At 35.1% G+C, this 14,806-nt stretch overlaps 1 protein-coding gene and 1 non-coding gene across 2 annotated transcripts; both read right to left on the bottom strand.

The window, feature by feature from the left end:
* Window positions 1-429: 429 nt before the first annotated feature.
* On the bottom strand, window positions 430-6,260 carry LOC130941119 (uncharacterized). The gene is made up of 5 exons (XM_057869517.1): window positions 5,922-6,260; window positions 3,715-5,776; window positions 1,776-1,928; window positions 1,390-1,506; window positions 430-1,199 (listed from the first exon to the last, which is right to left on the bottom strand). The coding sequence occupies exons 2-5, from the start codon at window positions 5,263-5,265 to the stop codon at window positions 591-593; spliced, it is 2,430 nt and encodes an 809-aa protein (XP_057725500.1). The 5' UTR covers window positions 5,266-5,776; window positions 5,922-6,260; the 3' UTR covers window positions 430-590.
* A 4,301-nt stretch (window positions 6,261-10,561) lies between these two features.
* Window positions 10,562-10,665, bottom strand: LOC130947578 (small nucleolar RNA R71). The gene has a single exon (XR_009072718.1). It is a non-coding gene; the product is annotated as a small nucleolar RNA R71 (small nucleolar RNA).
* Between the last annotated feature and the right edge of the window lie 4,141 nt (window positions 10,666-14,806).

Below are 14,806 nucleotides of genomic sequence, written 5' to 3'. Positions count from 1 at the left end.
ATTTCACTGAATTCTTGTTCGCAATTTGCCACCAGCACTTCATAAATTTAAAAAGTTTAATTATTCAATTGATCTCTATAATTTTGTAAAATTTTTAATTATGTCTTTATATTTTTTTTTATTTAAATTTTTATATCAATTTTTTTTTTAATTAAATTCCTATATAACTAAAAAAGACTTAATTGAAAAAAAAATTAATGCAAGAACCCAATTAAAAAAAATATAAAAATTTAATTAAAAATTTTACAAAACTATAAGACCAATAGAATAATTAAATTATTTTAAATTTATGTTTTCCTCTCATAAATCCCAAAACACTGCGAACCAATCTCAATACAAAAATTTTTATATTCTTAGAGACAAAATTTAGAATTATTAACCATAAAGTAAAATGGAAAATAAATTGGATTTGCAACTGCACATACCCTTTATAGAAGGAAGGACTGAATTTTTTTCCTTTTTTTGACTTTTTCCTTTGGCCAAACAAAAAACTTATTATTTACAGAGCAGAAACTGAAAAAAAAAAAAGGGAACAAACCTCGGCACTTTCTACACTTCTCTGTATACCAACATCCAATTCATATTCTTCACTACATGCTATACAAAACTCGTATGATTTTTTTCAATATGCTAAATGAACCATATAAAACCAAAACCATTACAAATTTCTTGGAGGCCAGTACCCTTAGGTTCACCCTCAGACCACATCTTCGCATCAAACCCAAACAGCCAGCACCAACAAAGAAAAGCCAAGACACAACTGCGCAGAAAAAGACCTTCAGGGCCTCCGAAGGGCCACAGACATGGGCAACATCAGGTGTAAATTCCACATAGGGGATGGCGGGGCTTATTTGAGTCCCCTCGGCCGCTTGATTCAGTCCAAGACTCTCATTCATCCAATCAGACAACCTAATCAGCACTTTTGCAAGCCATGCAATCTCGTCGTTCGATATTGGACGTCTCATCCAGTCGCCTTTATACTTAACATCTACATACGCATGGTTGCCAGCTCTTCTTGGCTTGAATATGTCATCACGACATTGTTGATGATGGATTGGCTCTGGGGAAGTTGGGGATGATATCATTGTGTGTCCATCAAATAAGTACCCCAACTTTTCCTTCAATGAATCTATGCATTGAAGGCTTGATACATGCCCAGACATAGCTTGCAACTCAGCTTCTGCACGTAGTATAAACAGCTGCAGGGACCCAAAAAAAAGAACAAAGGATGAAAACCTAGTACCATCAACTATATATATCATTTTAGTTTGAAACACGAGTCTGGTTGACTTTTTTACCCAAAAAAAGGTACAACTTAGATAAATACACTTTTGACTGTTGTAATCTAGTTAGATAATATGTATATATTTGATAGCAGAATTAAAGGACCTGAAGAAGCTGTTGTCCGCCATCCTCCCCCTCCGCAAACAGTCGCAAATCCTTGTTCCAATTCTCATGTAAGAATGAGCCATCAGCATCAGTCTCACATAAACCATCTTCCCAGTCCTGAAAAACCAGTATTATTCTTTTTAACAATTGTAAAGGTAAGAGGTCAAACTTAATACAGCGCTTAGGTGAGAAGCAAAATTGATCAAGTTCAGATGCACATGACAAAATATATTAACTGTGGGAAAAGTCGCATAATTCAAAATAGTCATCCTATACCAACAGTAAGTATAGAATAAACTTTTAGCTCAAACAGAGGGCAAATAACTACTAAACTGAAAGATGCTACTTGCAGGAACTGTAAAAACAGAACAAAAAAATAAGCCCACCTGCAACTGCTCATGGATACTAGGAACATATCTGTACAAGTTGTTCAACATTGGTTTGCCTGGTCCAGGTCCAGCCTGTTTGGAGTGGAAAAGCGTATCCACATTCTTCAGAAGGTCGATGAGCTCTTTTGATGACGTCAACATGTCTAACACCTGAAAGTTCCAGTCAAGTAGACATAAAAGATATATTATCACTATAATAAGATCCCATAAGCCTCAAAAGTCTACAATAACAGCAACAATACACACATAAGGGAAAAACTTAACTAGATCACAGAAACTTTCTAAATGTTATAGCAGCAATCTAAATGTATTTTCAACAGTTAACCAGTTCACAGATATTACTACCAAAACACTAAATGGATTATTTTCCTTGTAAACTTTCACAAACTAGATAAAATATTTACTAGCAATTTCATATATGGTTAGGTGAATAGTATTCTGTGCCTCAGACCAAAATGCCAATTAAACAATAAACCATTGCATTTACTTTAGATGCAAGGTTTACAGTTACTAATATTACTAGAACAACAACAAACAATAACGAAAACAAAATCTTATCCTACTAACTGGGGTTAGCTTTATCGATCAAATAATGCTATTGCTTCCTATGTATCACGTCTGAGATTGTTCATCAGAAATTTTGCTTAAAACACTTCACACAAAGCCTCTTTAGATCTTTCTCTACCTCTAACTATTGGTCTATCTTCCATATGATCCACTACTCTCATCGGATGTTCTAACGGCCTTCTCTCCACATGTCCAAACCACCTAAGACAAGATTCCATCATCTTTTCAACAATGGGTGCTACCTATAACTTTCTCTTTTATATTCTCATTCCTGATTTCATCCATAAGTCTATGACTAAATCCATTGAAGAATCTTCATTTTGGCCATCCTGAACTTGTGTACAGGTTCATCCTTTGCCGGCCAAAACTCCATTGCGTACAACATAGCTTATCTAAACAGTGCAATAAAAATCAGGAAAGACCAGCAATGATTTGGAAACTAAAATGACTTGGTTAACCCATGCATGCCACTGCTAGAAACTATAAAGCCTTGCCAATGTGTTGCAGGGCCGAAGGGAAAATTGACATAGACTTCAACATCAGTTAATAGCCATGTTTGAATGCATCCAGCATTCCTAGATTTTAACTTCCTACTCACCCCACCCACTGGGCCATGCCGCCAGGGATGGGGGCGGCATGGTAAAGCAAGAAAATTGAAAAAGACTTCCATAACATCTAAAAGCACCACATTTCAATGCTTCCAATATTCCTATGTTTTATATCACAATCATGATGGACAAAAACTCCTGGTCTGAACAAACTTCATTGCACTGAGCTGTAAATATTATTTACCACCGGGGATAATTCATACAGATCCAACTTAGTAGCCACTTTTAAAAATCTGATTTTGCTATGAGACTATAACATGCAAGGACCTACAGCCATTATAACTAAGAACATGCAAATCACCCAGTCACTCACTACAACCCGTAAACATGAAACAATGGAATACAATTTTCTGTAACATGAAAGGAACCGAATATAGCTTGTTATACAGTTGCTAGTGTGCTCAAGAATCAGCTGCAGTTTCAGACTTTCAGTTCCACCATATGTCCTAAACATGAAACACTCTACAAGTAAATACCCACCTCCCTATCAAATTCATAAGCAAGTCAAATAAACATAAAACATCCCACCCCACAACATTGACTTACGAAAGAAAGGCATAGATGGCCCAACATTGTCCTAAACATGAAACACTATACAAGTAAATACCCACCTCCCTATCAAATTCATAAGCAAGTCAAATAAACATAAAACATCCCAGCCCACAACATTGACTTACGAAAGAAAGGCATAGATTGCCCAACATTGGAAATTCTGACAATATGGAACAATGAAAAACATAAAAGAAGGTTGAGAAAGAAACCTTGAGCACCATCTGGATTATAAGCTCAACATCATTATGAAGAAATCTGTGAGCAAATCCAATAAAATGCATAACCAGGGAACTGAAGTATAGGTAGTTAGACAGCACATAATCCTGCCACTGTGGAGTATAACCACGGCTTCTGGCAACATAATTCTCCTTCCTTTCATTCACCAGAGCAGAAGCAGACCCATTGGCAATAGCTTCAAGCTCAGAGAGCTCATCCTCAGTTACATTCCAAGGCTCCAAGTAACTAATCCAGACCGAGAAAACCTGAGAAACATTCTTCACGGAAGCTGCCACAGGGCAGAACAAGAACGTTCTCAGCAGGTATCTATACAGAGGCCTCTGCACCCATGGGTTCCAACACCGCAGAGAATTGTACTTCGAAACCAATTCCTTCGCCCTCACTGCATCAAATGAGGAAGAAGAACCCAAATTCCTCCATCTAGGGCTCCCACAACACTCGCTGGCACCTCCACCGTCGCGAGCTTCAATCACCGCTACGGTGCTCAAATTCAAATACCTCACAAAAACTTTCACCACCTCACCGAGCCCTGGAGTCGGTGGAGTCTCTCCCAGCACCGACCGGAGCCGGAAAGAGACGCCAAGGAACTTGCAATCTTTCAAAGGAAACGGCGAGAAATCGTTATCAACAAGCCAGAAATGAATCAAGGCAGAAACCAGAAACTGAGCACGCGCCACAACCTTGGCATCAAAACCGCCAGCGTAGTGAAGGATCGAGCTACGGTAGGGTTGGTGTGCGTTGAGGTCGTAGGTTGGGACATACGCGCTCAGATACGACCGTAGAATACGTATATACAAATTCGATTCAGTTTTCTGTTCGGCATTACCAGAACGTTTAACGGCGCTGGCAAAAACTGGAATCGAATGAGCCCAATTCTCTAACCGAAACTTTTTCACACTCTTAACCTCGACAAGGTGTGAATTCTCCGATTTGCCCCTGCAAACAGGGTAATACGCGAACCAGAAGAGGAAGTACTCGAAAACATTGAGCTGGATTTGGGAAGAAGGTGGTGATTCTTTAACCCTAGATTGGAAGAGAGAGGGGCAGAGTTCGGAGAGTGCGCCGGGGCCGCCGGAGGCTACACCGGTGGGAGAGGAAGAGGAGGAGATTAGAAGGAAGCGGGCCCACTCCGGAAGGCGTTCGGCAGGGAAGACGTATTTGACGAGGGAGAGGTTGTCGACGGCGGAGATAGCGGATGAGAGGGTTCCGGCTGGGGAGAGGAGACTGGAGAGTGCGGCGGAGAGGTCGGAGTCGTTGGAGGAAATGGCGACATCGATCCAGCCAGCGGGGGAGGGAGGTTTGTTAGGGTTGCTTGGGTCGTCAAAGCCGAAGAGTTTGCAGATTAGGGTTGGGAAGGCGAGGGAGAAGAAGTGGCGGGACTGATCGGGTGTGTGGGAGTGCAGGAAGGAGTCGATGGAGGCGCAGGTGGAGACGATTTGGGAAGGTGTTGATGCGGCGGCGATGGTTGAAGCGAGGTCCTGGGATTTAGAGTGGGAATCGAGGGTGTAGGAGTGAGGGACCATCGTAAGGGGTTACGGTGGGGGCGCGATAAGACCGATTTGATATCGAGTTTTAGGGTTTTAAAGGAAAGAGAAGGGAGAAGCAGGGTTTTTTGTTTGTGTGATTGGGTTTGGGAAGTTTTTTCAAAATGAGAGAAGAGGCAAAGGCAAATGGCGCCCTTTTATGGGGGTGAGAGTGTGTATAACGTGGCGAAGTAATAGAGTCACTGTGATCGCATACGGTGGGGCACTCTTTCATTTGATTTGAAAAATTGTAAAAAGGAAGTGGACATAGAAGTAAGAAAGAGCTCGAGGTTCTTTGGTGAGTTTTAGGAAGTGCCTGTCACAATGAGGCGCAGCATTAGCCTGTCCTCTCTGGCAGAGGTTGCTGCTTTGTTAGTGGGTCTTCTTTAAAATTTCATTTTGACCCTATCTAATGTTAAATATCATGTTGTAGTCTTTAAGTGAGATGAATTTCATTTCTTCCCCTTTTTTGTGTTGATGGGCCCATTCATTCCATGCATTGCTTTTGAAGCTGAGAACAAACAAACCAAAAAGACAAGGATGATAAAAGGTATTAAGTGACGGGCCAAAACATTGCTTGAATGCTGGTTAAGTTATAAATAAAACAAACACTGAGACTTAGACTAAAAAACCCACACCCATGAAAGGATGAATACCATCGTTCGTTGGATCCGAGTCAATTATCGCCGCTGCTCCCTGCTCTTCGGAGAGATATAGATGGTTGTTCCGGCCTCGCTCGGCTTGCACCGCCGCCGCCGCTCACTCGGCTTGCACCCCTATTCGCTGCGCTGCGTTGCGCGTCTTCGATTCCTGCAACTTCGGAGGTCCGTCATCGCTAGCCCGGAGGAGGGCCATGGTTTTGTTGATGAATCAAAAACCTCTACCCAGTAGCCAAACTTCACGCTCGGATATCTACCTCGCTGCCGGAGGAGCACGGCGAACCAGAGCGGGGAGCTAGTACAATCAATTTTTTGGTATACAACAACGGCGAAGTTCATTCACAAAAATTGCCCTTCAGAAAATAACAGGCCCACGACATATTTAGATCTACAAGCCTAGATATTAATCACCAAAAAAATGTCCAGATAATAAGACTTTTCATTTTGTGAAATAATGATTTGAAAAAAAAAACTGTAAATTAATCATTCAATTACAAACATAAGCAAATTATAATTAGATTAATAGTCATAATTAAATTGTTAAAATTAAAATTTTAATTTTTTATATTCATTTAAATAAAAATTCTCATAAAAGATACATACAAGTAATTAAATGATATGAAATCACTAAAATAGAATGTAAAAATGTCTTTGTTCATCCAAATTACTATATTATATTAGGTGTTATAGGCTTATAGCTTTATTCTAAAATGCATATTTTTCTACTTATTCATTAAAAATTTGAAAAAAATATGTTTGTAGATTAGTATTAGTTATTTAGTTTTACTTTATGATTATGATATTATGATTCTGTTAATAAATTTTTTTTTGTGAAAGTCATTCTAACTTAATAAGACTTTAAAAATTTCGTACTTGATAATCCTTTATAATAATAATAATAGAAATGCATCTTATTTTTATTTTCAATTTTGAGGGATGAAATAACAGTTGTTTTTTTTTTTTTTTGTTTAGAACCATTGTTTATAATGGTTGGTCTTTTTTTAAGTAACAATAAGGATGTGGTCCTTATTTTCTGAAGCTTACATCAAAAGCCCAAATTTCATTCCTCCAAAATCCTATTCCATGAAAAACAAATTTTAGCATATATAATTTGGATAATTATGAATTGTCCCCCAAACATGGGTAACAGTAACAATTTCACTAGAAACGTAGACTCTCCTTTGACAGTGAACTCATACGTCACTTATTTACAGGTGTGAATAAAGCGAGCCATGCGTTACAATCTCCACGTGACAGCAAGCCCAAAAGGACGAGGCTAATGCTGCGCCTCATTAGGCCAAGCTCAGGCTAAAACTCACCGAGGTTTGTAGTTTATAGCGTGGAGCCGTGGACTGCTTTTGTTACTTTGTCTGTTTCCACTGTAGTTATAAAAACTGAATCGGGAATCGAAAATGGATCATATTTTTAATTTATTCGTTTATTAATTCAACTAATAAATTATTGGTTAGATTAATAAAATTAATCTTACATAAATAAAAAATATAAAATAATAAAAAATTTAAAATTTAAATTTAAAATAAATATTTTTATTAATATTAAAAAAATAAAAAATTTAACAAATTATAATTAATAAATTATAATTTAATTATTATTAAATAAATATATAAAATTCTAATATCTAATAAAAAAAATTTAATTTTATTTTCATACTAAAGTGACTTTTTATTTTCATGACTAACTAATTAATTTATATTTGTTATATTATTTTTATTAAAAAATAATATTTAATAGATATTATAAAATTATAAAAAAATAATGATATTGTAATTAATAAAAATATTTAATTTTTTTATTTATATATTTAATAACATTTATATTAATAATCATGATATAATTAATTTAAATATAAGTGAATATAAAATTAAAATAATATTAATAAAATTATTATATATTTTTATTATATAATTAATAATTGACAAATAAAATAATATAAAATAACATAGCTCAATAATAAAAGAAATATAAGATAACAAAAAAACTTGAATTTAAACTATATTTTTAATCATTTTAGAATTTTTTTTTTAAAACAGTTCGATTAGACTAATTTTTTATCAATTCTATTTCTTAAAAGGTCATATTATTTGACTGAATGATTAAAAGTCTAGTCTTATAATAATTTCCGCTTTTCAATTGAAAATTTATTGTGAATTTGAAGCGTTTGTTTGGTTTATTATTTTATTGTTTTATATATATTTTTAGTTTTTTACTTACAAAATCTTAATAATAAAAATATTAAAAATTAAAATAAAAATATTTTTACAAATTAAACAATCTCAACTAAATTGGTTGAGCTAAATTAATTAAAAGTTTTATTTAAATATAGAATAAAATATATTTTTTTATTTTTAATAATTTTAAAAAATAAAAAATATGTAAAATTTAATTTGTTTTAATTTTATCTTTAATGTTTTCAATAAATTTTAATTTTATTCCTACTTTTAATTTTTTTTACTGTCAAAATGTGGTCCATATTTTTTTTTCAATTTTGTTAAACCAATTAAAATGTACAACCAACTGTAACAAGTTAGTAAAAAAATCCATTAAAAAAATAGAATTGGACCCTTTTTCTGGATTTTTTTAAATTTAATGTAAATTTAAATTATCATGAGAAACATAAAAAATCTAAAACCAAATGAAAATAAATATTTAAAATTATTGTAAAACAAATATCCAAAACCTAATATAAAAGAAATCTGAAAACGGAACAAAAGAAACATTTAAAATCTAACAAAAAATAGAATTTTAAAATCATTTTAAAAATTTCAAAACCTAACAAACGATACATCCAAAAAATTGAAAAAAGAACATTCGAAAACTAAAAAAAACATCTAAAACTAATAAAATGATAATCCATAATTTAAAAAAATCCAAAACATAAGAAAAAGAAATATCTAGAACATATAAAAAAATACATCTAAAACTTAGGAAAAAAATCCAAATTTTATTAAACAATTTTGGATTTGGTGTCTTGCATGTTTTTCTTTTCTTGAAAATTTTCAAAAATAAGTCTTGATGTTCATCTTGATCTTTAAAGTGTTCTTGGTGTTCATCTTGACATTCATAGTGTTCTTGCATGCATCATGTGTTTTGATTCATAATTTTCATGTTGTGAGTCATTTTTGTTGTTTTTCTCTCTCCTCATTAAAAATTCAAAAAAATAAAAAAAAATATATTTTTCTTATTTTGCTCATAGTTTTCGAAAATTTGAGTTGGCTTAATAAAAAATTTTAAAACTTAGCTATTTCTTATAAAGTCAAGTCAATTTTTCAATTTTAAAAATCTTATCTTTTCAAAATCTTTTTCAAAAAATCAAATCTTTTTTATTTTTTTATTATTTTCGAAAATTTTTTAAATTTATTTTCAAAATCATTTTCTTATCTCTATTTCAAAATTTCGAAAACTTTACTAATAATTAATGTGATTGATTCAAAAATTTGAAGTTTGTTACTTTCTTGTTAAGAAAGGTTCGATCTTTGAATTCTAGAATCTATCTTTTAGTTTCTTGTTAGTCAAGTAATCAAATTTTAATTAAAAAAATCAAATCTTTTTCAAAATATCTTTTTCAATCATATCTTTTCAAAATATTTTTTTCAAATCATATCTTTTTCAAAATCAATTTCAAAAATCTTTTCTAACTTCTTATCTTTTCAAAATTGAGTTTCAAATCTTTTTCAACTAACTAATTGACTTTTTTGTTTGTTTTACTATTTCTTATCTTTTTCAAAATCACCTAACTACTTTCCTCTCTCTAAATTTCGAAAATTACCTCCCTCTTTTTCAAAATTCTTTTAATTAACTAATTGTTTCAAATTTTAATTTTAATTGTTTTTCCTCTTAATTTTCGAAAATCACTAACCCTTTTTCAAAATTTATTTTTGAATTTCTCCCTCTCTCATCTCTTTCTATTTATTTATTCATTTACTAACACTTCTCTTCATCTAAAAATTCGAACCCCCTCTTCCTCTCTGAGTTCGAATTTTCCTCTTTTCCTTCTTCTATTCTTTTCTTCTTCTACTAACATAAAGGAATCTCTCAACTGTGGTAAAGAGGATCCCTATTATTATTTTCTGTTCTCTTCTTTTTCATATGAGCAGGAGCAAGGACAAGAATATTCTTGTTGAAGCAGATCCTGAACCTGAAAGGACTCTGAAGAGGAAACTAAGAGAAGCTAAATTACAACAATCCAGAGACAACCTTACAGAAATTTTCGAAAAGGAAGAGGATATGACAGCCGAAAATAATAATGCAAGGAGGATGCTTGGTGACTATACTACACCCACTTCCAAGTTTGATGGAAGAAGTATCTCAATCCCGCCATTGGAGCAAACAATTTTGAGCTGAAACCTCAACTAGTTGCTATAATGCAACAGAACTACAAGTTCCATGGACTTCCATCAGAATATCCCTATCAGTTTTTAACTGAGTTCTTGCAGATCTGTGAGACTATTAAGACTAATGGAGTAGATCCTGAAGTCTACAGACTCATGCTTTTCCCTTTTGCTGTAAGAGACAGGGCTAGAACATGGTTGGACTCACAACCTAAAGATAGCCTGGACTCTTGGGATAAGCTGGTCACGGCCTTCTTGGCTAAGTTCTTTTCTCCTCAAAAGCTGAGCAAGCTTAGAGTGGATGTTCAGACCTTCAAACAAAAAGATGGTGAATCCCTCTATGAAGCTTGGGAAAGATACAAGCAGTTGACCAAAAAGTGTCATTCTGACATGCTTTTAGAGTGGACCATTTTGGATATATTCTATTATGGTCTATCTGAGTTCTCTAAGATGTTACTGGACCATTCTGTAGGTGAATCCATTCACCTAAAGAAAACGCTTACAGAAGCTCAAGAACTCATTGACATGGTTGCAAATAACCAATTCATGTACACTTCTGAGAGGAATTCTGTGAGTAATGGGACACCTCAAAGGAAGAGAGTTCTTGAAATTAATGCTCTGAATGCCTTATTAGCTCAGAACAAAATGTTGACTCAGCAAGTCAACATGATTTCTCAAAGTCTGAATGGATGGCAAAATGCATCCAACAGTACTAAAGAGGCATCTTCTGAAGAAGAAGCTTATGATCCTGAGAATCCTGCAATGGCAGAGGTAAATTACATGGGTGAACCTTATGGAAACACCTATAATTCCTCATGGAGAAATCATCCAAATTTCTCATGGAAGGATCAACAAAAGCCTCAACAAGGCTTTAATAATGGTGGAAGAAATAGGCTCACCAATAACAAGCCTTTTTCATCATCTTCTCAGCAACAGACAGAGCATTCTGAACAGAGCTCTTCTAGCTTAGCAAACATAGTCTGTGATCTGTCTAAGGCCACTTTAAGTTTTATGACTGAAACAAGGTCCTCCATTAGAAATTTGGAGGCACAAGTAGGCCAGCTGAGTAAGAAAATCACTGAAACTCCTCCTAGTACTCTCCCAAGCAATACTGAAGAGAATCCAAAAAGAGAGTGCAAGGCCATTGACATAATCAAAATGGCCGAACCTAGAGAGGAAGGGGAGAACGTGAATCCCAATGAGGAAGACCTCATGGGACGTCTCTCAGACAAGAAAGAGTTCCCTATTGAGGACCTAAAGGAATCTGAGGCTCATATAGAGACCATAGAGATCCCTTTAAACCTCCTTCTGCCATTCATGAGCTCTGAAAACTATTCTTCCTCTGAAGAGGATGAAGATGTAACTAGAGAGCAAGTTACTCAATATCTAGGAGCTATCATGAAGCTGAATGCCAAGTTGTTTGGTAATGAGACTTGGGAAAATGCACCTCCCTTGCTCATTACTAAACTAGATACATGGGTTCAGCAAACTTTACCACAAAAGAAACAAGATCCTGGTAAATTCTTAATACCTTGTACCATAGGCACCATGACCTTTGAGAAGGCTCTGTGTGACCTGGGGTCAGGCATAAATCTAATGCCACTCTCTATAATAGAGAAACTAGGGATCTTTGAGGTACAGGCTGCCACATTCTCATTAGAGATGGCAGACAAGTCAATAAGACAAGCTTATGGATTGGTAGAGGACGTGTTAGTGAAGGTTAAAGGCCTTTACATCCCTGCTGATTTCATAATTTTAGACATTAAGAAGGATAAGGATGAATGTATCATTGGTAGGCAAAATTGTGATCTCTAATAATGGCATTCAACTTGGTATGCGTATCTACTAACTCAGCACTTTCTTTACAACTTCGCACAACTAACCAGCAAGTGTACTGGGTCGTCCAAGTAATAAACCTTACGTGAGTAAGGGTCGATCCCATGGAGATTGTTGGTATGAAGCAAGCTATGGTCATTTTATAAATCTCAGTCAGGCGGATAATAAATGGTTATGCAGTTTTCGAATAATAATAATAAATAAACAGAAATTAAAGATAGAAATACTTATCTAAATCATTGGTGAGAATTTCAGATAAGTGTGTGGAGATGCTTTGTCTCTGTTGGATCTTTGCTTTCCTATTGCCTTCCTTCAATCCCTCTTACTCCTTTCCATGGCAAGCTTTATGTAGGACATCACCGTTGTCAATGGCTACTTCCCATCCTCTCAGTGAAAAAGGTCCAAATGCTCTGTCACAGCACGGCTAATCATCTGTCGGTTCTCGATCATGTCAGAATAGAATCCATTGATTCTTTTGCGTTTGTCATCACGCCCAACAATCGCGAGTTTGAAGCTCATCACAGTCATTCAATCCCTGAATCCTACTCGGAATACCACAGACAAGGTTTAGACTTTCTGGATTCTCATGAATGCCGCCATCAATTCTAGCTTATACCACGAAGATTCTGATTAAGGAATACAAGAGATATGCGCCCGGCCTAAGGTAGAACGGAAGTGGTTGTCAATCACGCGTTCATAGGTGAGAATGATGATGAGTGTCACAGATCATCACATTCATCATGTTTAAGTGCAACGAATATCTTAGAACAGGAATAAACTGAATTGAATAGAAAATAGTAGTAATTGCATTAAAACTCGAGGTACAGCAGAGCTCTACACCCTTAATCTATGGTGTGTAGAAACTCCACCGTTGAAAATACATAAGTGATGGTGGTCCAGGCATGGCCGAATGGCCATCCCTCAAAACGTGATCAATAGTCTCCTAAGATGAACAATAGAATAAAACTGAGACCAAAGATGTCTAATACAATAGTAAAATGTCCTATTTATACTAGACTAGATACTAGGGTTTACAAAAGTAAGTAATTGATGTGGAAATCCACTTCCAGGGCCCACTTGGTGTGTGCTTGGGCTGAGCTTGATCTTTACATGTGCAGAGGCTTCTTTTGGAGTTGAACGCCAAGTTGTAATGTGTTTTTGGCGTTCAACTCTGGTTCATGACGTGTTTCTGGCGTTTGACTCCAGAATGCAACATGGAACTGGCGTTGAGCGCCGGTTTGCATCGTCTAATCTCGAATAAAGTATAGACTATTATCTATTGTTGGAAAGCTTTGGATGTCTACTTTCCAACGCCGTTAAGAGTGCGCCATTTTGAGTTTTGTAGCTCCAGAAAATCTATTTCGAGTGCAGGGAGGTCAGATTCCAACAACAGCAGCAGTCCTTTGTTAGCCTTCTATCAGAGTTTTGCTCAGGTCCCTCAATTTCAGCCAGAAAATACATGAAATTATAGAAAAACACACAAACTCATAGTAAAGTCCAGAAATGTGAATTTAGCATAAAAACTAATGAAAACATCCCTAAAAGTAGCTAGATCCTACTAAAAACTACCTAAAAACAATGCCAAAAAGCGTATAAATTATCCGCTCATCACAACACCAAACCTAAATTGTTGCTTGTCCCCAAGCAACTGAAAATCAAATAGGATAAAAAGAAGAGAATATACTATAAATTTCAAAATATTAGTGAATATTAGTTCTTAATTATATGAGCGGGACTTGTAGCTTTTTGCTTCTGAACAGTTTTGGCATCTCACTTTTTCCTTTGAAGTTTAGAATGATTGGCATCTATAGGAACTTAGAATTTCAGATAGTGTTATTGATTCTCCTAGTTAAGTATGTTGATTCTTGAACACAACTACTTTTATGAGTCTTGGCCGTGGCCCTAAGCATTTTGTTTTCCAGTATTACCACCGGATACATAAATGCCACAGACACATGACTGGGTGAACCTTTTCAGATTGTGACTCAGCTTTGCTAAAGTCCCCAGTTAGAGGTGTCCAGAGCTCTTAAGCACACTCTTTTTACTTTGGATCACGACTTTAACCACTCAGTCTCAAGCTTTTCACTTGGACCTGCATGCCACAAGCACATGGTTAGGGACAGCTTGATTTAGCCGCTTAGGCCTGGATTTTATTTCCTTGGGCCCTCCTATCCATTGATGCTCAAAGCCTTGGATCCTTTTCACCTTTGCCTTTTGTTTTTAAGGGCTATTGGCTTTTTCTGCTTGCTTTTTCTTTTTCTTTCTCTCTTTTTTTCGCAAAATTTTGTTTTTAGCAAGCTTTGTTCTTCACTGCTTTTTCTTGCTTCAAGAATCAATTTTATGATTTTTCAGATTATCAATAACATTTTTCTTTGTTCATCATTCTTTCAAGAGCCAACAATTTTAACATTCATAAACAACAAGATAAAAAATATGCTCTGTTCAAGCATTCATTCAGAAAACAAAAAGTATTGTCACCACATCAATATAATTAAACTAATTTCAAGGATAAATTCGAAACTCATGTACTTCTTGTTCTTTTGAATTAGGAACATTTTTCATTTAAGAGAGGTGAAGGATTCATGGAATTATTCATAGCCTTAAGACATAGTTACTAAATACTAATGATCATGTAATAAAGACACAAACATAGACAAACATATAGCATAAAATCGAAAAACAGAGAATTAAGAACAA

Source organism: Arachis stenosperma, chromosome 1 (genome assembly GCF_014773155.1).
Source record: "Arachis stenosperma cultivar V10309 chromosome 1, arast.V10309.gnm1.PFL2, whole genome shotgun sequence".
Taxonomy (NCBI): Eukaryota; Viridiplantae; Streptophyta; class Magnoliopsida; order Fabales; family Fabaceae; genus Arachis; species Arachis stenosperma.
Note: the sequence above shows the minus strand (reverse complement) of the source record. Positions and strands in the feature narration are given on the sequence as shown.